This window comes from Physcomitrium patens, chromosome 8 (assembly GCF_059467195.1).
Source record: "Physcomitrium patens ecotype Gransden chromosome 8, ASM5946719v1, whole genome shotgun sequence".
Classification (NCBI taxonomy): Eukaryota; Viridiplantae; Streptophyta; class Bryopsida; order Funariales; family Funariaceae; genus Physcomitrium; species Physcomitrium patens.
In genome coordinates this window covers 8531722-8553533 of record NC_143417.1, presented here as the reverse complement: position 1 = coordinate 8553533, position 21812 = coordinate 8531722, and the positions used below count along the sequence as shown (strand labels likewise).

The 21812-nt window shown below is 33.5% G+C and overlaps 2 protein-coding genes across 14 annotated transcripts; both read right to left on the bottom strand.

Annotated features, from left to right (window-relative positions):
* Positions 1 to 13036: 13036 nt before the first annotated feature.
* On the bottom strand, positions 13037 to 15047 carry LOC141045708 (uncharacterized). Of its 3 annotated transcripts, XM_073535908.2 has the most exons (3): positions 14946 to 15047; positions 14216 to 14797; positions 13037 to 14120 (listed from the first exon to the last, which is right to left on the bottom strand). In XM_073535908.2, exons 2-3 carry the CDS (start codon positions 14757 to 14759, stop codon positions 13972 to 13974), a joined length of 693 nt encoding a protein of 230 aa, XP_073392009.1. In that variant the 5' UTR covers positions 14760 to 14797; positions 14946 to 15047; the 3' UTR covers positions 13037 to 13971. The 3 variants fall into 3 exon arrangements, with proteins under 3 accessions (XP_073392009.1, XP_073392005.1, XP_073392008.2); XM_073535904.2 differs by having other exon boundaries at positions 13037 to 14797; XM_073535907.2 differs by lacking the exon at positions 14946 to 15047 and having other exon boundaries at positions 13037 to 14117; positions 14216 to 14891.
* On the bottom strand, positions 14936 to 19752 carry LOC112285711 (uncharacterized). 11 transcript variants are annotated; one of them, XR_016504458.1, is made up of 7 exons: positions 19568 to 19752; positions 18554 to 18667; positions 17624 to 17736; positions 17130 to 17179; positions 15700 to 16712; positions 15416 to 15482; positions 14936 to 15047 (listed from the first exon to the last, which is right to left on the bottom strand). XR_016504458.1 is itself a non-coding variant. In XM_090252463.1 (5 exons), exons 2-5 carry the CDS (start codon positions 18587 to 18589, stop codon positions 15763 to 15765), a joined length of 1149 nt encoding a protein of 382 aa, XP_090108589.1. In that variant the 5' UTR covers positions 18590 to 18667; positions 19239 to 19752; the 3' UTR covers positions 15554 to 15762. The 11 variants fall into 11 exon arrangements, 4 of the variants coding, with proteins under 4 accessions (XP_090108589.1, XP_073392003.1, XP_090108590.1 ...); XR_002970794.3 differs by lacking the exon at positions 14936 to 15047 and having other exon boundaries at positions 15261 to 15482; positions 19239 to 19752; XR_002970793.3 differs by lacking the exon at positions 14936 to 15047 and having other exon boundaries at positions 15261 to 15482.
* Between the last annotated feature and the right edge of the window lie 2060 nt (positions 19753 to 21812).

The window sequence follows — 21812 nt, the reverse complement described above, 5'->3', positions numbered from 1 at the left end:
TGAGATTATAGAAATCTTAAACTTAAGTTGATACCAAAATAAGTTCAAATATTTTGTACATTGGTGCAGATTTGATATTTTATGAATGTACATAAGAACCAAGATTCTTCCAAATACAACAAAGAAGGTTAATTCTTTTCATCAAAAACATCTATCAAAACCAAGATGAAAAGTTTTAAAATATTTTTTTGTAAAAAAAATAATATTTAGTAAATATTGTATTCTATTTTTTATTTTTGTTTGTAGTTTCTATGTAATTGTGGTACTCAAAAGATGGAGAACTAAAAATAAGACTATGCAACTTAAAAGCTATCATTTTTTGAATTATAAGAAGATACATCAAGATTATCACATCCTTCAAGATGATACAATAGAAATAAAGATTGTCAATAATAACATGTTTCTCCTCAAATAGATGGTGAAATATAATGTATTTGATATCACAACCTTATAAAAAAATCTTGATGTTTTTTGATGTTATTAGAGACAAAAATCTTTCTTAATAGTATTCCAAATGTTATATTTGAAGAAAGTTACAAAGGCCTCAAAATTATAATTTATCATATCTTAGACTTTCTGAATATGTAATTATCAATTCTTATGAGACTTGTTCTTAGAAGAGATAGTAATATCACAAACCTCTATTATTATCTAACTAAAAATAATTATATAGAAAATAAATATAAGTATATTTGATAATATCTTATAAAAAAGCTTTTTAAAAGTTTTATAGATACATATCTAACTTTATATGTATTTATAAGTAATTTATAAGTTAAAAACTTTATCAACAAGTTGGCCAAGTGTTACACATACAGGCGACTTGTAGTATAAATTAGCTACATTGTACATATATAAAAACTTGTCCTATAAATCAAATATGTATCTTGCAAGTTGAACATATGATGGAGGTGTTATAGAACTTTGCCATATATGTTCTTGTTACTTAAGCTCTTAAAACAATAAACAAGCATAAGATAAAACTTTATAAAGTGTCTAATTAGTAATACATATATCAAATAGGTAATTAACTTTATTTATTGTATACACTTTTAAAAAAATATAGTCTTTAACTTAACACTATTCTATTTTGAGATTGATTGTAATAGCTAATGTCATACTTTTTACAGTAGTTTATAACTACCTAACATAGTGATTACTTGATCTTTAAGTAGTTTACTTTTATGGCCTAAATACTAACTTTGCTTTAGGATTTAATAGTGACATCATAAGTATCTTTCTTATCTATTCATGGTTATTACTCTTCAATCTTCAGTTGACATTGTGTTGTTGAACTTGCTTCTTTAATCCCTTGAAATAACTTACATTAAATTTTTAAGATGTTGACAAAGACAAAACTTATTAAAGAAAAATAAAAAAAAGTGAGACTTCTCTCAAAGAAAGATGAAAAAATCGATATAACTCAATATGTATATTAAGAAACAAACTAGAATGGCTATTGCCAAAAGACAAGAAAACTAAAGACCCTTGAAACTAAACCAGAAGCAAGAAAAGATTTGACAAGAGTGAAGAAGACTTCACTCTTGTCTCTATATATACTATCTAACTACGGACTATGTGGCGATATTTTATAGGACTTCCAATATGTATTGACTTTGTAGGACACATGCCTTAACTTACAAGGCAAATTTTTCTACGTGTGGGCCACATAGTTAACTTGGTCTTCAAGCTAACAACATGTGTAGCACATGGCCAACTTGTTGACGACGTTTCTAATCCAAAAAGTCAATTAAAGATACCTATAAAGTCAAAGCAGTATCTATGAAGCTTCTATGAAGCTTTTGTAATAAATATAATATAATTAACTTACTTTTACCTATTTTTACTTACTTCTACTTATTTATATATGTAGATACCGGCTTATATGCATATGTTTCTAACATTATCTCCTCTTCTAGGGGCAAGTTCCATAAGAAGTGGTCATCATATGTTGAAGAAATCTATGATGCGACCAATTGTATTCGCCACATACTCTGATCTTTGTTCTCTTTGAAGATGATTGATAGGACCTCTAAAGCATTGATAATGTCCCATACCAGGGTGGAAAGTCCACCCAATTATTTGATCGTTGTTGAAGCCTTCATAACTTCCTTCAAATAAGATATTAAGAACTCCACCAAGAATTGTTCCTACCTCTAGTAAAATCACCAAACATCGAGAGTCCCTTCCAAGGTCGTGATACCAAACACGTTGTATCTTGCCATCTATTCGAGGAAGAACATGTTGCTCTTGAAGATCTTCATCTCGATTGCATTATCTTGAAGGTTGTGACAATCGTAATGTCCCATCCGACAGGTCAACAAACAAAGGCTCTTCACTCAAATCTACTGGTTGTTGATTTTTCATCTCCTCAACGTCATAAATACAAAGAAGCTACAAAGAAGGATTAAAAGTAAAATGTTATCTTGCCTAGATCTTGTTTCTTTTATAAGAAAGGTTTTCATCTTGATTTTTATGGATGTACTTAATGAAAAGCCTCCATCGCCTTTACTGCATTTATAAGATTCTTTACTAGCTCCCATGTGCATTTACTAATGTCATATCCACGCTAATAGATAAGATATTTCAATTGATTTTGGTACCGCCTTGAATCTAAGACTTCTTCCAATTCGAACTCTTCATTATTGTCCACTTCTATATGATGAGGTGGAGCTTCTCTTCTTCTTGGTATGTCCATTATTTTGTATAATTCAAGAAGAGACACATTGAATACTGGATGGATTTTTATTGACTCCAGTAGATGTAAACGATATGCAACTGGATTGATTTGTGCGAAAATAGAAAATGGTACAGGCCTTCGATAGTCCAACTTGTCACAAAAATGAGTGGTTTAGATATTGTGACAAACTAACCATACTTTGTCACCTATGTGGAATGGTAGTTGTTCCTTTCGATAGACATCTACATTGACTTTTTGTTGTTCTTGAGCTTCTTTTAATTGCACCTTCATCATTGCATATAGCTCTGACAAATGAATAGCTAAATCTTTTGCCGTAGGATTATCAACTTTTGAAAAGTCAAAAGTATCAAGTTGTGGTTGATAACCATAATTGGCAAAGAAAGGTATTTGTTTTGTAGAAGAATGTACCCTGTTATTGTAAGCAAACTCTGCCAATGATAAAAGAGTTGTCCAATCATCTTATTGGTAGTTGATGGTACATCTTAAATACAATTCCAAAACTTGATTCATACGCTCCATTTGTCCATCAGTTTGACAATGGAATGCCGAAGATAGTTTTATATCCACTTTTAAAATCTTGAAAAGAGTCTGCCAAAATATTGATACAAACTGAGTTCTCCTATCTGATATAATATCCTTAGATAATCCATGATAGCGATAGATTGTCAAGAAAGAGCTTAGCTATTTTTTCACCTGTGATGGATTTTGTACATAGTATAAAATGTGCCATCTTGGTAAAACAATCTACTATCACAAATATAGAGTCATAAGAATCTGAGATTGAAAGATCCATGATGAAATCCATAGAAACAAAAGACCATGGTTCTTCTAAAATAAGTAATGGCTAAAGAAGTCCGTAAAGTTGATGACAAGGAGTTTTTGATCTTGAGAAAACATCTCAAGATTGTACAAAATCTTTGACTGCTTTCGACATTTGTGGCCACCAAAAGTTCTTAGATATTAATTCCAAAGTTTTATTGTACCCAAAATATCCTATTGCTAGAAAGTCATGGCGAGCTTAAAGAACACATAATCAAGCTTCACCTTCTCGAACATACACGCGTTCCTTGAAATATAGTAGATTTTTCTTGAATTCAAACTTGGATATATCATAAGACTTTGAAAAAAAATTCTTAATATCACAAATAAGAGGATCAGAAGATATACTTGACTGAACTTGCTTAATGAAAGTTGAATCAATAGTTAATATTCATTCCATTACTCGAAGATGAAGATGATTTGGATTCAAGAGAATTATTTGTTATTAATCGAAAGCAACATCTCCTTCCTTTGATGCAAGGTAAGATTGATTAGAGAGTGCATCTGACAAATCTTATTGTTTTTTTGATCAATAAGTGATCTTGAATTCAAATCTTGACAAAGACATACTTCGATGGGCTTGGCGACGATTCAAAACACATGTTGACATAAAATATTCAAGATTCTTGTGATCTATGTATACAGCAACTAAGCTAGAAGCGCCTTCTAGATAATGGCAATATTTTTGAAAAAAATTCACAATTGTAAGAAGTTCTTTGTCATAGATATCGTAGTTGATCTCGGCTCTTGAAAAGTTTTTGGAAGGAAAAGCTATTGGATGAAGTATATCATCTGTTCCCATTTGTCACAATATGACAGCCAAAGCAAAGTTTGATACGTCTATTTTCATAAAAAATGGCTTAGAAAAATCAACGCGATACAAAATTGGTGTAGAAACAAAGGTTGTTTTTAAAGCTTCAAATGCTACTTCCGCTTATTGATTCGATTGAAGTTTTTCTTTACAAGTCAAACATGTAAATGGAGTTATAACTTGAGAGAAGTCTTTGATGAAGATCCGGAAGTAGTTGGCAAATCCCAAAAAAGCATTGGACATCTCTTACCATTTTTGAGATCTTCCAATCCATAATAGTTTGAACTTTCTTAGGATCCATCATAAGTCCATCATTTGAAATGATGTATCCTAAGAAGTTGACTTGAGTAGTGTGAAATATATACTTTTTAATCTTGGGATAGAGTCTCGCATCTCTTAATTTTGGTAACACATGATGAACATGAAGTTCATATTTTTCTGGGTTCTTAGAATAGATTAAGATGTTGTCTAGGTAACAGACAACAAAATTATCTAAAAACTCCCAAAAGACATCATTCATTACATGTTGGAATATTATTGGTGCATTTGTAAGTCCAAAAGGCATGACGTTATATTCAAAATATCCATACCTTATTCAAAACGCAATCTTCCATTCATCTCCTTCTTTCATGCATACTAAATTATATGTTCCTCATAGATCTATTTTTGTATAGATCTTAGATTGATTCAATTGATCAAGGAGTCCAAATATCAAAGATAGCGGATACCTATTCTTGATGGTGATTTTGTTGAGTCCTCGATAATCGATACACATCTGCAATGATCCATCTTTTTTCTTTATAAATAAAATTGAAGCTCCTGTTGGAGATTTGGAATGGCATATGAAGTTCTTCACCGGATTCTCTTCAATATACTCCTTGAGTTCAATCAACTCATTTTGTGATAAATTATAGATTGGTCCAGATAGCAGTTGTGCTCCTTCTTGAAGGTCAATTCAGCAATCATAGCAACAATATTCAAGAAGAGTATCTGCATTTTTCTTCTCAAATTCATCTTAAAAATCTTGATTTTAGCTTGGAATGCCACTTAAAGTCTTTCCACGAGTAGAAATAGGTGTGGCATAAATGACATAAGGTGATCCTTCTTTTACAGCATGTAAGAAAGCTCTTGCACCTACAAATGTATATTTAATTATACTAGACTTTTGACTTTTTACTTGATTAATTATGCTCTTAATTATACATTAAGAAAAGTCAAGACTACGAGAAGTCCAATCTATTTCAGGATTATATTTTTTTAGCCATAATAAACCTAAAATATCTAGATTAGAGGGAGATCTAATGATATTAAATATTACAAAGCTACTATGACCATTAGTTGCTACTTCTATAGGAAGGGTTTCATGGGTAACATCTCTTGAAGACAACGGACGACCATCTATGATTTCTACATGAACATGTATAGTTTTCTTTAATAAAAGTATGCTATGTCTTTTAGCAAATTCTTCATCTAAAAAACATAGTGAGGCTCGTAAATCTTGCAAGGCAAAGGCTTTGTGATGTTTAGGTCCTAGAATTATATTTATCATAAAATATAGAGAGGGTTCTGAGGAGATAATAGGACCTTCATTAGATGTTGTATAAGGTTCCAACCGCACGATTCTTATTGTAGCTAGACAAATTTATTTTTTGACATGCTATCTTCTTTGATCGTCGTACTCTTTTTTTTATGGTTGTATTATTTCTTTGGGCAATGTTGAGCAATGTGTTTAGATTCTCAACAATATGAGCACAATCCTTCCTAATGATGACGAGTCTTTTCTTGCTCAGTAAAAGGTTTGAAACGTACTGCATCAATTTACATATCTTCTACTTTCAAATGAATGTGTTGAAGAGATGTTGGTATTGCCATTGAATTATAGTAATGTTGAGGTTCACTTGTACGGTTCTCAGATCAAAATTCAAAAAGACAATTGTCGCACTTCACAGCAAAGTCAATTGCTTGACTCAATATTTGAGGATCAAGTAAGTTGATCATTAATTTTTTTACCTCATATTGTAAATCATAGAAAAATTCGCTAACAAGTGCAGCATCATCCCATTTGATATCAGTTACAAGTTGTCAAAACTATGAAGCATACAATATTATTGATTGATTACTTTGTCTCCAAATATGGAACTTGTTGGTTGGAACACAAATTGCATCATGTTCTCCATACATGGATCAGAACTCTACCAAAAAAGCCTCCAGATTATCCAATATTGGATCTCGTCGTTCAAGAAAAGATGAAAACTATGATAATGTTGAACTTGAAAGAAGCGTATCAATGAATCTAACTTGTGATCTTGGAGTTGGATAACTTTGGGGTTGAAATTCAATCACAAGTTGTACTTGATTGATAAATCCTCTAAATTTTGATCTAATGCCATCAAACTTCTCGGATATAAGAATTCTAGGTTCTCTAATACTGGAAGGGCGTTCCACCATAAGAGAAGGGATATGATTTGGTGCAGATATTGAAGCATCTCTAATCATTTCTATATCTTCACTTCCTGCCAATCTTGTTGCTCCTTGTCGTGGTAAATTGAGTTGATCCATCGCAAGTATTAACTTCTTCAATTGCTCTTGTATTTGTGCCATTATACTCTTTATTTCAGCAAGTTATGCTATGATAACACTTAGAAAAAAAAGATGTCTAATATCGCTCAAGATAAATAAAAGACATGACTTGAAAACAAAGAAAATACTAAGGACAATATCAATTTAAAAGAGGGTAATCCACAACTTTTAATACGCTTATGTCTTATCAAGAGAAAGGGATAAACTACTCTTAATCAAGATTAGACGAAGCTTTGATATTGTAAGTGTACACTTATCAATCTGTCAAGGACAAGAACTTGATATAGACAAATAAACAAGTGAGACTTCTCTGAAAGAAAGATAAAAAAGTCGAAATAACTCAATATGTATATTAAGAGAGAAACTAGAATGGCTATTGCTAGAGACCCTTGAAACCAGACTAGAAGCAAGAAAAAAGTTGATAAGAGTGAAGAAGGCTTCACTCTTGTCTCTATATATACTATCTAACTACGGACTATATGGCGATGTTCTATAGGACCTCCAATATGTGTTGACTTTGTAGGATTCATGCCTTAACTTACAAGGTAATTTTTTCTATGTGTGGGCCACATAGTTAGCTTGGTCTTCAAGCTAACAACATGTGTGGCACATGGCCAACTTGTTGACCATGTTTCTAATCCAAAAATTCAATTAAAGATACATATAAAGTCAAAGCAGTATCTATGAAGCTTCTAGGAAGCTTTTGTAATAAATATAATATAATTAACTTAATTTTACCTACTTTTACTTACTTTTATCTATTTATACATGTAATTACTAGCTTACATGCATATGTCTATGACAGATGTTTGGATGTATAGAAATCCTTGAGGTGGTTTTATAAGATGATATATGAATGTAGTAAAGAAGGTCTTTATTGTGATACAAATTTTGTAGGGTAGTATTATTGTATTTTTCAAAGTTTACTTGAATATGCACCAAGCATCTAGTTGTAGAAGATAAAATAAAAATTGCAACAACAAGGTCCTAATAACTCTAATATAATCCTAAAAAAATTCAATTAAATCTTAATAATAGAAAATCAGACTTTTATTAAATCTTAAATTCAAATTTCAATCAAATTCTAATCAAAAATTAAATCTTAAAGTAAATTCTAATCAAAATTAAAATCTTAAATAAATTATAATTAAGCTTTAATTAAATTTTAAATTCTAAATTAATTTCTAATCAAATTCAAATTTAATCTTAAAACTTTAAAAAAAGTTAATTGATTAATCCTACAAAAAATTATAAATTTAATATTTTTCATGTATTATAAAAACTAAAAGATATAGGATTATATGCTAATATAGAAAAGTTTGTATTTTACACAGCTCAAATTGACTTCTTAGCATACATCATTTCAAATGATATCCTTATGATGGATCCTATAAAGATTTAAACTATTATGGGTTGAAAGATTTCAAAAAAAATAAAAAATATATAATATTTTTTGAAATTTGTCAATTATTATCAAATCTTTATTAAGAAATTTTTTTCATGTTGCGGCTCTTCTTACTCATTTGACATGTAAATACAAACTTAAGTAGAATAAAGAAGTTGAAGTATTTTTTGAAGCCTTAAAGATAGTATTTATTTTTGTATCAATCTTATATTGTATTGACTTTATTCAAGCATTCTTTACGAAAAAAAATGCATCAAATTTTATTATTGGTGTAGTTTTGTTACAAATGGGAGTAGATGACATACTCCATCTAATAGGTTTTATTTCCAAAAATATTACAGTAGCCAAAATTAATATAAGATCTATAATAAAGAGTTTTTTTTAATTATAGATTCATTTCAAGAATAGCGTCATTATCTAGAAAGCACTTTTAGTCCAGTCAACATATATATGGATCACAAGAACCTTAAGTATTTCATGTCAACACATGTTTTGAATTGTTGTTAAGGCCCCTAGAGCATGTTTTTATCAAGATTTGATTTCGAGATTACTTAATGTTCCAAAAAATAACAAAATTTGTTAGATGTCTTTTCTAGACATTTTTATCTTATAACAAAAGAAAAAGATGCATCTTTTAATCAACAAAGAATAATTTTCTTGACAACAAAGCATTTCCATCTTTGAACAATGAAATCAACATTAACTATTGATTTAAGCATTCTCAAGCAAATTCAACCAATTATGTCCTTTGATCTTCTTATTCATGATATTAAGAATAATTCTTTTAAGTCTTTGAATACTTTTAAGTTTGAATTCAAGAAAAATCTACTATATTATAAGAGACAATTATACATTCTAAAAGGCAAAGCATAATTATACATTCTTCAAGCTTGTCACAATTTTTTAGCAATAAAATATTTTTGATACAATAAAATTTTGAACCTAATATTTAATGATTTTTAGTGGCCTCAAATGTAGAATATAGTTAAAGAATTTGTATAATTATGTGTCATTTGTTTAAGATCAAATATTTCTCCTCATCAATGTTATGGATTTCTTCAATCATTACCTATATCAGAATAACAATGGTCTTCTGTTTCTATGGATTTTATCATAGATCTTTCAAGCTTAGGTTCTTATGACTTTATATTCATGATAGTAGAATGATTCATCAAGATGGCACATTTTGTACTATATACAAAATCTATTATAGGTAAAGAAATAGTTAATTTTTTTTTTAACATCCATTACTATTATGGATTACAAAGAGATATTAAATCAAATAGAAAGATGTAATTTTTATCAAGATTTTAGAAAATTCTTTTTAAGATATTAAAGATAGATATAAAGCAATCATTGGCTTTTTATCTTCAAACTAATGGCCAAATAGAGCAAATGAATCAAATTTTGGAGTAATATTTGAGATGTATCATCAATAAGATAATTGAATAATTCTTTTAATAGTCACAGAGTTTTCTTATAATAATATGGTATATTTTTCTATTCAACAAATAACTTTCTTAGCCAATTATGGTTATTATCTATGACTTAATATATTTGACTTTTTAAAAGTTGATAATCTTGAGGTGGAAGATTTGGCAAATCTTTTGTCATTCGTGAACTTCTTTTAGTTGTGCCTTTATTATTAAATGCAACAATAAAGGCATTGTCATGTAATAATACAATTATATGGTGAAAAATTTTAAGTAGGTTAGGATCACAAAAATAGTATTTTGAGGGTCAATAAGGGTTTTCAAGATCTTTAGCAATCTACTAATTAGATTGAGATGAAATTTGTGTATATGGATAATAAAATTTATTTCCAATATATATGCGAATTTTGAGAGGTATTTAATAATAGAATTAAGATATTTTAGCTTGGAGAGATTGATATCAAGATTGAAAAAAGAGATTAGCCAATATCTGAGTACATTTTAGGATTTATCATCTATTTGGTATGTGAAATATTGTTCAAAATATTGGTGCTTATTGTTAACTATATTATTATAAGGTATAAAAAGTTTGAGTCAAAATCAATGATTTAATTATTTTTTATTGAATTATTAATCTACTATAAGGATGTTAAGAGTTTTATTTAAGATTTAGGATTTTATTAAAGATTCATTAAGATTGATTTAGGATTTAGGATTTGATTAAAGATTCATTAGAATTGATTTAGGATTTAGGATTTGATTAAAGATTCATTAGAATTGATTTAGGATTTAGGATTTAATTAGGATTTAGGATTTTATTTGGATTTGATTAGAATTTAATTAGGATTTGATTAGGATTCATTAAAATTAGTTTAGGATTTAGAATTTTTATTAGAATTTTATTAAGATTTGATCTAATATTTAATTAATATTCAATTATGATTTTAATTAAGATTTGACTAAGGATTTGATTAAGGTTTATTAAGATTTTATTTAAAATTATTTGATTAGGATTTAAAATTATTTTGAGTATTTTAAAGATTTTTATTATTTTTAAATTTTTTATTTATAATATTTTTTTAAAATTATTATTATTTATTTAAAGATTTATATTTATATTTCTTTAAGATTTCTTATTATTTTTTATTGAGGTTAATTTAGGATTTCTTTGTGTTTCTTTGTAACTTCAATTAAATTTATTTTGAATTACTTAAAGTTTAATTATGATTATTAAGGTTTATTTAAAGTTTATTCAAGATTCTATTTGACTTAGTAGGATTGTTATTATATTTTTACTTACCTTCTAGATTTAACTACCCAATGCATTTTCAAGCAAGAATATATGTTATATGACAATGCAAGTAAAAGAAGCTTAAGAATGACAAAAGTTTAATGCAGATGCTTATTGTGAGGAATAACTTCAATTCCATGTTGGTGATAAGGTATGGTTATTTTTTCATAATATCAAGATTATCCACCCTTATAATAAGTTGGATTACGATAGACTTCAATCATTTCCTATATGTGAACAGATTAATCCAATTGCTTATTAATTGTATCTATTGGAGTCTATTAAGATCCATCTTATATTCCATGTATCTCTTCTTAGGCCATACAAGACAATAGATATATTAAGAAGACAACAAATACCACCTCCTCTTATAGAAGTGGATAATAATCAAAAATATGAGATTAAAGAAGTCTTAGATTCAAGGCAATGCTAAATTAGATTAAAATATCTTATTTATTGGTATAGATATGATATTAGTAAATACACATGAAAGCCAATCAAGAATCTTGCAAAAAAAAAAAAAAAAAAAAAAAAAAAAATGATACTTTTTTATTGACAACATCCATCAAAAATAAGATGAAGGATAACAAATCTTTGTTATAAAAAGAAATATAGTTCAAGAAAGACTACATTCAACCTTCTATCCTTGTTTTTAGTTTATGTGTATTTGTGGCATTAAGGATATGGAGAATCAATAGCCAGCAGATTCAACATAGGAGCCATTGTTTGTTGACTTATTAGATGAGATATTAAAATTATTACAATTTTAAAGACCACATAGTCAAGATAAATGGCCAGATATAATATATTTGGCATCATGACCTTAGAAGAGACTCCCAATATTTGATGGTTTTATTAGAAGTAGGACTAATATTTAATGGTGTTATTAATATTTTGTTTGAAAAAAATTATTAATGCTTTAATAATCATCAAATAACTTGGTGGTCTTTTTACCTTGAAATAAGACATTATTGGTGGCTAAAAAGACCTATCAACTACTTTAGAACAAAACAAAGATAAAAATATGTAACAAATACAATTCATCTCATTTTAAACTTCCTCAATATGTGATCACCACTCCTCATGGAATTTGTCTCTAAAAATGAAGTAATGTCATGGATATACATATTTATTCTAATAGTTATATAGATATTATGAATATATAAAATTAGGTTAATTTGATAATATCTTATAAGAAGGCTTCTTAGAAGCTTTATAAACAAAATTTTATCTTTATACATATCTATAGGTGATTAGTAGATTAGAAACTTGGCCAACAAATTAGCCATGTATCACTTGTATTAGTAACTTATGGTATAAGTTAACAATGTAGCATTCATATAAAAAACTTGCTCTGTAAGTTAAGATATGTGCCTTGAAAATTAAACACATGTCAGAGGTCTTTTTGAATATCAGTATATAGTTTGTAGTTAGATAGTATATGTGGAGGCAAGGATAAAACCTTCTTCACTCTTATCAATGCCTTTTTAGTCCCTAGTCTTGTTTCAAGATTTTTTAGTTTTCTTGTCTTTGATAATAGCCATTCTAATTTAATATTGTACCATCATTGAGTATTTTTTTAGCCGTTTCGAATGACACAAGTGTGTATTGATCTTTTAGTTCTTTGAAATTCATGTCTTTGATAGTATATCCATTTTATTTTTTGAAAAAAAAATAAGATGGATATTAAAAATTTCTCAAAGAAGACAAAATTTTCTATTTTGATGAAGTATAGGATCTTTAAGAAAATATTGTAATATTATTTAAAAGTTCTTTAGAAATTATATTAATGTCTAAAAATTGTATTAAAATTATATTATTTCTTAAAAGTAAATATTAGAAATCTTAGTTTTCTTAAATTTGAAATGTATAATTATGCATTTGCATATATTAATTTTAATAATTTATCATTGGTGCTATTTGCATGTAAAATATTTAAAATGGGAAAACTTTAGAAGGTATATGGATAAACCATTCTATTGGTAGAACAAACCAATTTCAAAATCATGTAGTGGTGTTTGTATTCGATTGTAAAGTTAAATTTTTACAAACCAAACTTGTATTTGGTTAATACAAACTCAAAAAAAATACCAATTTCAAAATCCCTATCTCATTAGTAATAAAATACAACGAATATAATATCTCAAATCTTCATATTTCCGCATCTAGAAAAATAATAACACAACCCCAACTCTTAAACGACATTCCAACTGCAGACACACATGTCCTTGAAAGCAAATCCGCAGCTCACAAAGATTACGAAAGTGTAAACCCCAAAAGTAGAGTCATCCAGAATCATCCAGAGAAGGAGATTCTGGATACCTGATGAGGCGAATACGACTAAGAATGACGAAGAATGACTGAGAATGACATTATCTAACAGCGACGTTAATATAGTAAAGGTAGGAAATGGTTTTTACGAGAATAGGAAGAGAGTAGGGGTAGGGACATGGGACTCACTTTATGGAGGAAAAGCGATCGGATGGCAATCTCAATGAACGGATTGGAACGCTTTAGGGAGGAGGTGGGGAGGGGGCGGGGGGGTGGGGGCAGAATCTACATGCAGGGAAAAGCGAATGAGGCACAGTAACCGACACTGAAGTGGAAGGGAAGGGGAAGAAGAAGGGTAAATATGGGGAAAGGGAAAGATGGCCCTGCCCTGCTCTTCTCTTCTTTTGGATGAGGGAGGAAAAGGAAGGCGCCAGAATCTGAGCTGGGTCTATCAGTATATCAGTACTTTGTCCCGTTCACTGGTTGAATGCTGTTCGGCAAATCGCGTGTGGGGCTCTGCAGCGCATCAATCTGCGGCGCGGATCAACCGAATCGCTGGCATAAAGAAGAATACACTGCGGCTTACACTGGAATACGACCCGATCGATGCTAGTGGACCCTGCCTGCTGCTGTTGATGCTGCTGCTGCTGTTCTTTCATCCTAAGCCTCGTCAATCAGTGGCATGCAACTGATAGCATTGCATGGTCTGGATTCCCTAGCACTGGGTTCGACTGCCAGTTCCCACCCGGCGTCTTGCCTTCGTTCTGGAAAGGGGACCCGACCCTCTGCCTGCTGATTCCAGATACCTGCTGCCAAATCGAGCCAGTCAGTCGGTCGCTTGCTCTCGCTTGCGATTGAGCCCTGATCGAATGAGAGAGTGAAATTATTCGGAAAGGTTTCTCACCCGGGGATGCAATTGGATCCTGGAGGTGGTCGATCTGCTTTCGTCGATCAGTAGGGCCTACAGAGCACGATACCCGACGAAGTCCAGACTGGACCTGGAGGAACCCGGGCTCGTCGGACTTTTGGGTTTGGAGGTGTGGAGCTGTAGTAATACGGACATTTTTGGTAAAATTCTGGGGTTCTGTGCTCATTAACGTCTCGCTCGCCGTGATCAAGCCACTTTGACCCACCTTGCATGAGAATTTCTGTTCAAGGTCCGGCAGAGAGCTTGTCGCCAGATTGCGAGGCGCATGTACTCCTAGAGGAATCATATCTGGACTGGTATCAGGGGAGGCCCACAATTTCCTTAGATCGCCCGAATTTTTATCTCTGCTTTCACAGGCTGTGAACACTGGAGTTGGGCCATGCGATTGAGGACAAAATATATTGATGTGAGCGCCCTTTGCAATCTTTGGAAATTGATTCCAGCCGAAAACACAAGTCGCATTCTTGGAGGACAGCACTAGGTTTCTGTACGGAGTACTATTTCGAAGACGCTGTTGCATGCAACCTCATCATTCGAGTGTTTGGAAAACCTGATGGACTTCCAACCAAACGTAGAAATGTAACAAAACAAAAGCATACGATCGGAAGCGTAATGACATCGATCGAAGATATAACGCCGTCATTAGAAGACATTAGTGATGGAGTGAACCTAATCAATCCACAAAAAAATGGTTCTGCGTACTTACAAGAACTTCAACCCGACACAGCATGAATGGTAATTACTCAGCTTGAGATAATTACAACATGTAACCAATCCATTCATGCACTTGCAGCTAAAGGCTGGTAATCTACGAACATCAGCAAACAACAATATCGTCAATCAACAACTTCCCACAGGTAAATGCAGGGATCTGACTTCCGGAGTCCCTACCTCTGAGTCAATGAACAGCACACCATTCGTAAAACAACTGGCAATAGAACTAAAAACTGGAAGACAACATGTCTCATAAGAAATATATGCCCAACAATGGTAAGAAGCTGGTACTCTTAGCAAAAAGAGATGGAAATGAAAGGCTTTTGAATTCAAGCATGCAGGCACAGGATATCCAACGTTTGGCTAGGCATTTCCAGGCATAAACGTGCATAAAAATTAGCATCTCCATGAGCACCAAGAAGTGGCAAACCCATCTATTACAAGTCAGCTTCCGATTTAAACCTCATATGCTTTCTTACAGCCATAATTTCAGTGAAGTTTCGGCGAGTGCATGTCCTCTTCTGATAGTCTGCAAAGAAAGAAATGGTCAAAGGAAAGCGAAGACCTGGTAAATCATGCATGCCAATTCACTGTTACAACTTTCTCGGAAAAATTCGAGAGGTCTCAATATATTATTGCTGAAAGACACAAACACAGGCATAAACACACCGCACACAAGTATAGGATTGAAGCATTGCACTGTGCCCAACAAAGCGTTTAAAACCACGAAGACTAGGCAGCATTACCGATTGACTATAGATAGATTAGAATTTTCTTGGCCGCCTTTAGCTGTCTCGTCCTTCGTTGGATCATTTAATAGATTTCAACGATCGGGCTTTAATTCCTCTACGCCGTTGATTGTGCTCAGGATTCTCTATATCAGCCTTGTCCGTAGGAACCTGATTGTAATTTTCACTGGAGCCTTCGATCGCCACTTTCGAGTGTAATTCTGGATTCAAGTTCACATCTACATCAGCAGCACCCGTTTTCTTCGTTTTAGCCAAGTTCAGACGAAGAGTACGCTTGTTCATTAGAGCTTGATGGTGTTCACAGAAAGAAAAACCTTCTTCGGTCTCCCGTGTGCACTGCCAGCCCCTGCCATCATATCGCTTACACTGCCTGGGTCCAATTGCGAGCTCATGCTGGGAAGAGGGTGGCCGTCTCCTGCGTTTCTTGAATTCCACTTTCTCGGCCAAAGGTAAATCAATCCCTAATATATGACAATTTGAAGACTTATCCTTAGTACCTTTCGAACCAACTGCCGTTTTCAAACGTGTCTGCACTGAGCCAGCAACTCGCTTCCTTCTACCACTATCAAAACTTGGAGAATTGCCACTCATGTCCTCCCTGGGTTGTTGAGAGGACTCGGATGATGTTTCTGCAACAACAGCATGTGGCACGCTATGTGTGGTATTGTAGATATAGTATTTTCCATCTTCGAGATGAATAAAGTCCTGAGTGCGTAAGACCTTGACAACTTGCACGCTTGATCTCTCGTGGATTCCTTCTTGCAACCCCGGCAGATTGTACTCCACAAGCTTAGCCACTGCCTCTCGAGCAGTCAACCCACTATTTCCTGTTCGCTCAAATACCATCAGTAATGACCTCATCAGCAGCTCTGCACCTGCGTTGTCTTCGTGCTTAATGCTTCCATTAATAATCCTTTTATCCTCTTCAGCAGGCTCGGAGTTCTGGTGTCTATCTGCGACTTGTTCTTCTTGCACATCCTTATGATAAGTTTTCTCCGTCACAAACCTCTCTGCCAGAAGTAGAGCCACGCCAAAGCATCAGCAGAGCCAAGCATACCTCATCATTCATACAGCAGCGGGTACCACTTGCGTGCTTGAACTCAGAGCTAAACCTGGTCAGTAATAGAATATAGCACAATGTTCTATAGTGTACTACACTGTTCTTCCAATAATTCACCAACACATTCTCCATGTGTCAACCCCCTAGAGATAAAGCCCATGCAAATAAAGCAGCAGCTCTAGCTTTTTCTGTTCATTTATCACCTGTAGAAAGGTTCATCCAAGAACCACTGAAATACTGCATCCACAAAGCCAAAAGCGAATATCCATCGCGAACCATTCAAAGATGAAAATAGATATGCTATTCTCATGAAGTGCTGTCACAGCTTAGCTTATCAGGAAAGAGTTTTTGATAATTTGATGCATACCTCCTTCAAATATCGTAACTTGTGAACTTTCGAGGTGACCACCTGTCATTCTGCAGACACAACCCAACAGCAAGGTAAATTGTCGCTCTCATCAGGCTCAACTATCAGACCTCATTCAACTAGCAAGCTCTTCAGGCGACAAAGATCTTTAGGTTTCCAGGTAAAATACTTCAAAAGTCTATCTTGTTACAATTGAACGTCCTATGCGCAGCAACCCATGACTGTCACTATAAAAATAAAAATAAAAATAAATAAATGAATAAATAAAAATCCAGCGAAATGTTAGTCGTCTGTGTGTGTCAGACTTAGATTGAGAAGGGTAATACATGATGGGAATTGAAAACATCATGACCTGATTTTTGCAGACGTAATGAACCTTCAGATACGTCTAAAATACGTAAAGTCGCTATGACCGAAGAATTACACCATAGTCTGAGCCTAGGTTTCACTGGCATATGCATACATGAACTTCTAAGGAATTTGGTGATTTATACCTTTCCATAGGATTAGAGGAGACTCCTGAGAATCCACGGCATTCTGAGGCTCCTGATACTCCTGGAGTGCTAGAGGATGACTTTTCATTCGAGGCTGGAGGGGCCCTGGCCGCCTGCTTCACATTCCCACATTGATAAAAACTCAGTTACAGAAAACATGCACGTTGGCACCGATGTAAAGTCTCATTTAGGATCACAAATGAAACTAAAGTGTACAAAAATCAACGCCATCCGTTGATCACAGTGGATCATGTTGAGGATTTTACGAACGACCTAACCATCATCGTCGCCGCCACCAACCATTGTAAGATTGAACCTCACATGCTTTCAAAGTCAGCACTGCTGAAAATGTATATATATATAATTTCACAGACCGAGCAGCCCGACCACACTCTCCAAAACCCTTACTTAAGATCACTACACCCTCAGCAGCCCGTTACTTTGAAAAGCATGCTATTGTAGCGTCTCAGCTCCAATTTAATTTCATGAGAATTATTCGGGCTTCAACATTATTAGTTCCAGTCATGTACATCTAAGCTATCCACGGTCTTAACCACTCGGAATGGATGCCCCAAACCTACATGCAAACCGGCATGCTTAGTGATATTCTGGAAGCCTATTGTCTTGCCTACTGTCCACATGAAGAGAATCGCCACATCTTGGAGCATTAATTCAGTGCATTCAACCACTGATTCTAACAATCCGTGTTCCTTCTCAGAACCCCAACAAGTACCTCACTTTATGTATGCACATGTTAAGTTAGTCCAGCTGGTCCAGCTTGTTTTTAGAGGTTTCGCTATACTGTGGCCAAGGATTAATAAAGCCAGTCATTGCATTGAGTCGGTTGCAAGACGTGTGTTACTGGTCTGAGCAGTAGTAGTAATCGTGCTGTGGACAGCAGGCACAAGTTCGTAACGGGATAAACATCACCTCAACAGACGCTGGGGGCCGCTTCCGAATACGCATGGTGGCCTGCTGGCGGCCCCAGACGTGACGGAGGAATCAAAGCAACTTGCGAAAGGTCGGAATTTTGTATAACTCCGGCTGCACCACCACACTTCCAATGCATTAGCCGATACCAGCCTTAGTCCGTAATTAATCAACAATCAAGGTCGACCCGCCACCAGTCGCACCAGGCCCCACGCGCTCTACCACAGCTACTGTCTGTCGTTGTCCTCACCCGATCTTACGCTCCCACAGAATCAACTTGAACCTCCCTCCAAATACCTCTACATTCCTCCCCACTCGCGCATCCACCTCCCTGCACCCCTACTCTTGCTGCGACCCTCCTTCTCACACCACTCACCTTACAAGGAAATATATATATACACACACATATTATATATATATATATATAGAGAGAGAGAGAGAGAGAGAGAGAGAGAGATGTATACACTTTTTAAATAAGGGAAAAAGGGGGAGAAAAGAACCAGAAACAAAAGAATAGGAGGGGGAAAAAAAAAAAAAAAAAAAAGTCTGTATCCTCCCATCATCGACATCAGCATCCCATCACCACACATACACACACACACGCACACACTCACTCACGGCGCTCGCGGTCTCTCTCCATGGAGCCCCTCTCTCTCATCGCAGGCGACAGCCTAACGGTGTCTACCTTCGGAGCTAGCGTTCATCAATCCAACTGTTGTACTCGCCCCCGTACAGAAGAGAGCTCGAAAGGCAGCAGCTAGCATCTCTCTTTCGCTCGCTCGCTCCCTCACTCACTCACTCTCTCAGTCACTCTCACTCACCACCACTTTATGGCACTTAAACACCCACCAGCGTGGGCCGACACTCAATTCTTTCCCTCACACCATATCAGCAGCAGCAGCAGCAGCAGCATCCCCGCAAATCCCATCTCACCCCATTCAACAGGCACCCCCTAGGCTTCCGACGCTCTCATTTTCCCAGCTCTTCCCCTCTCTCTCTCACACACCCACTTACCGTGAATCGATTATATTACTTACATCCACCTCAAGGGCCTCTAATTACTGCAAACGCCACCCCTCGCTTGACACTAAGCTCATACATCCTCCTTCCTCCTCCTCCTCCCCCCCACGGTATGGCCTTGCGTGCTCCAAGCCCTGCGCTTCCTCGCAGCAGCAGCTGGATCCCACCAGCAGAGGAGAGAGGAGGACGAGGAGAAGGATTGCTAAACCTTTCCCTTGCCTTGTCTTCGCCGTTGCGAAAAAAAAACCCCTTGGTGGGTGATGAGCACAGGAAAAAGCGCAGGGAGAAAGTGGAAGGCGCCGGTGGGTAAGTTCCCCTTCCAGCGTGTTCCAAAAAGGCGCCCCTGGCACGGGTCCAGGACGGGTCGCGAACGGGGGCAGGGAGAGGGGGGCCCGGTCTACACGACAAGGGCAGGGGGAGCTGGGTGCCAACGTGGCCTTGCATGCTGCACCCGACTTGTCACTGGCTGCAAAGCCAGATCGGTGCCATACACTCCTTCTCTTTCTTACTTGCATGCCTTACTTGCCCCCACTTACACACCAATCCCCCCACCCCCCCCCCGTTCTGCATACACAGGCAGGTACGGAAAGCTACAGGAAGACACCTCCACTTTCATAAATATATATATATATATATCATCTATTTTACTACTCACTCACTGTTGTATACTACTCTTTATTCCACATGATTTTACACTGTATTTCTTTAATGTGTTTTTATTTTTTTGGTTCAATTTTAAATTTCCAATTTTTAAATTTTTTGTAATTGTGATTTTTAATTTCCAAAATATCATTAATTTATTTTTTATTCTATTTTAATATGATTTTCCAAGGTATTTTTTTGTTTGTTTTTTTTTTTTTTTGAGAATATAATACTTGTTTTATTTCTTAATGTTACTTCTAAAATTAAGGTATTTAAATATATATATATATATATATATATATATAAGAGTATGGTGTGTGTCCTTCGTACTCTGTGTATTAACTTATTTAATGTAAGTTACTTTTTTGCAAAATTTTATGACAGGTGATTGTTGTATTAAATTTTTGTGAAGTGAAAACAGTAATACTGTTTGTGAGTAATGTAGTATTCTTGTTCTGATTCTAAATATTTAAGCAATATTTATCTACAAATGTCTTGTTCTAATAGCAACCAAATTTTCATGATACAATAATCAAGTGGAATTTTCATGGACCTTTGATTGATATATATATATATATATATATATATTAAAATGATTTACATAAAAATATTTGATATTTATAATAAGAAGAATATACTTATTTAATGACTTACATATTATGAGAACTTCTTTTGAAAAAATACAAAAATAATATTTCCTAAAATAATTCGTTTATATTTGACTAATTTGTAAGTTTTTTATTTAAATGTCTTATTTTATATTGCATTAGTCAATGCCCTAAAAGCTTTGATCACAATAAAAGAATAAGATATGATTTGATTATTAAAGATTTATTTTCTTGGTATAGTAAAATAATTTAGTAAATTAGCCGACATAAATATTTTATCAAATAGGCCATGAGGCTTACTATGTACAAACCTCTAAATATAAAAAGTTACTTAAAGGATGATGTTAAAAAGATAATCACATTATTTAGAAATTTGAATCTAAGTCTAATATACAATTTATTAACATAAAGCCAAATATGCTAATATTACATTAAAGTTTTGACAATAATACACATTGTGGCATTAAATTTGTCTAATGCAATTGTTCTTTTAATCCTAAAATAATGTTGACATATTGTTACAAGTCTTTTCTTTGAATCCAACGTCTTCTATCCATTCTCATTAATGTTTTATTTTCAATTCAATTTTGTCATAACATGAAACTACTCTTACTATTTATTTATTTAAAGCCTTTGTTGGCTATTTAGATAATATTTATGTATTTTTCTCTATTTTATATTTTATAAATTGAATTCATGTTGTTGTCACAAAAAATATATTGTTTTGTAATTCAATTGTCCAAGTTACAAAACTCTTCAAAATCTCTTCAAACTACATATCTAAACATTATCCTTCTTATTGATTTTTGATTTTTGTCCTTTGCAAAAAAAAATCTAAAAATAAATAATTAAAATTCCAAACTATAATAAATAATAATAATAATAATAATAATAGTAATAATAATAAATAATAATAAATAATAAATAATAATAAAATAAAACTTCATGGGTAATCTCAAATGGATGTTACTTGATTAAAAAAATAATGA

Coding starts and splice junctions, on each gene's coding strand:
- LOC141045708 (XM_073535904.2), bottom strand. CDS start 14,759: ATGCAACAGCGTCTTCGAAATAGTACTCCGTACAGAAACCTAGTGCTG.
- LOC112285711 (XM_090252463.1), bottom strand. CDS start 18,589: ATGCGTATTCGGAAGCGGCCCCCAGCGTCTGTTGAG. Junction 17,737..18,553: donor GGCCCCCAGCGTCTGTTGAG/GTGATGTTTATC, acceptor AATGTGAAGCAG/GCGGCCAGGGCCCCTCCAGC. Junction 16,713..17,129: donor AGTTACGATATTTGAAGGAG/GTATGCATCAAA, acceptor TACTTCTGGCAG/AGAGGTTTGTGACGGAGAAA.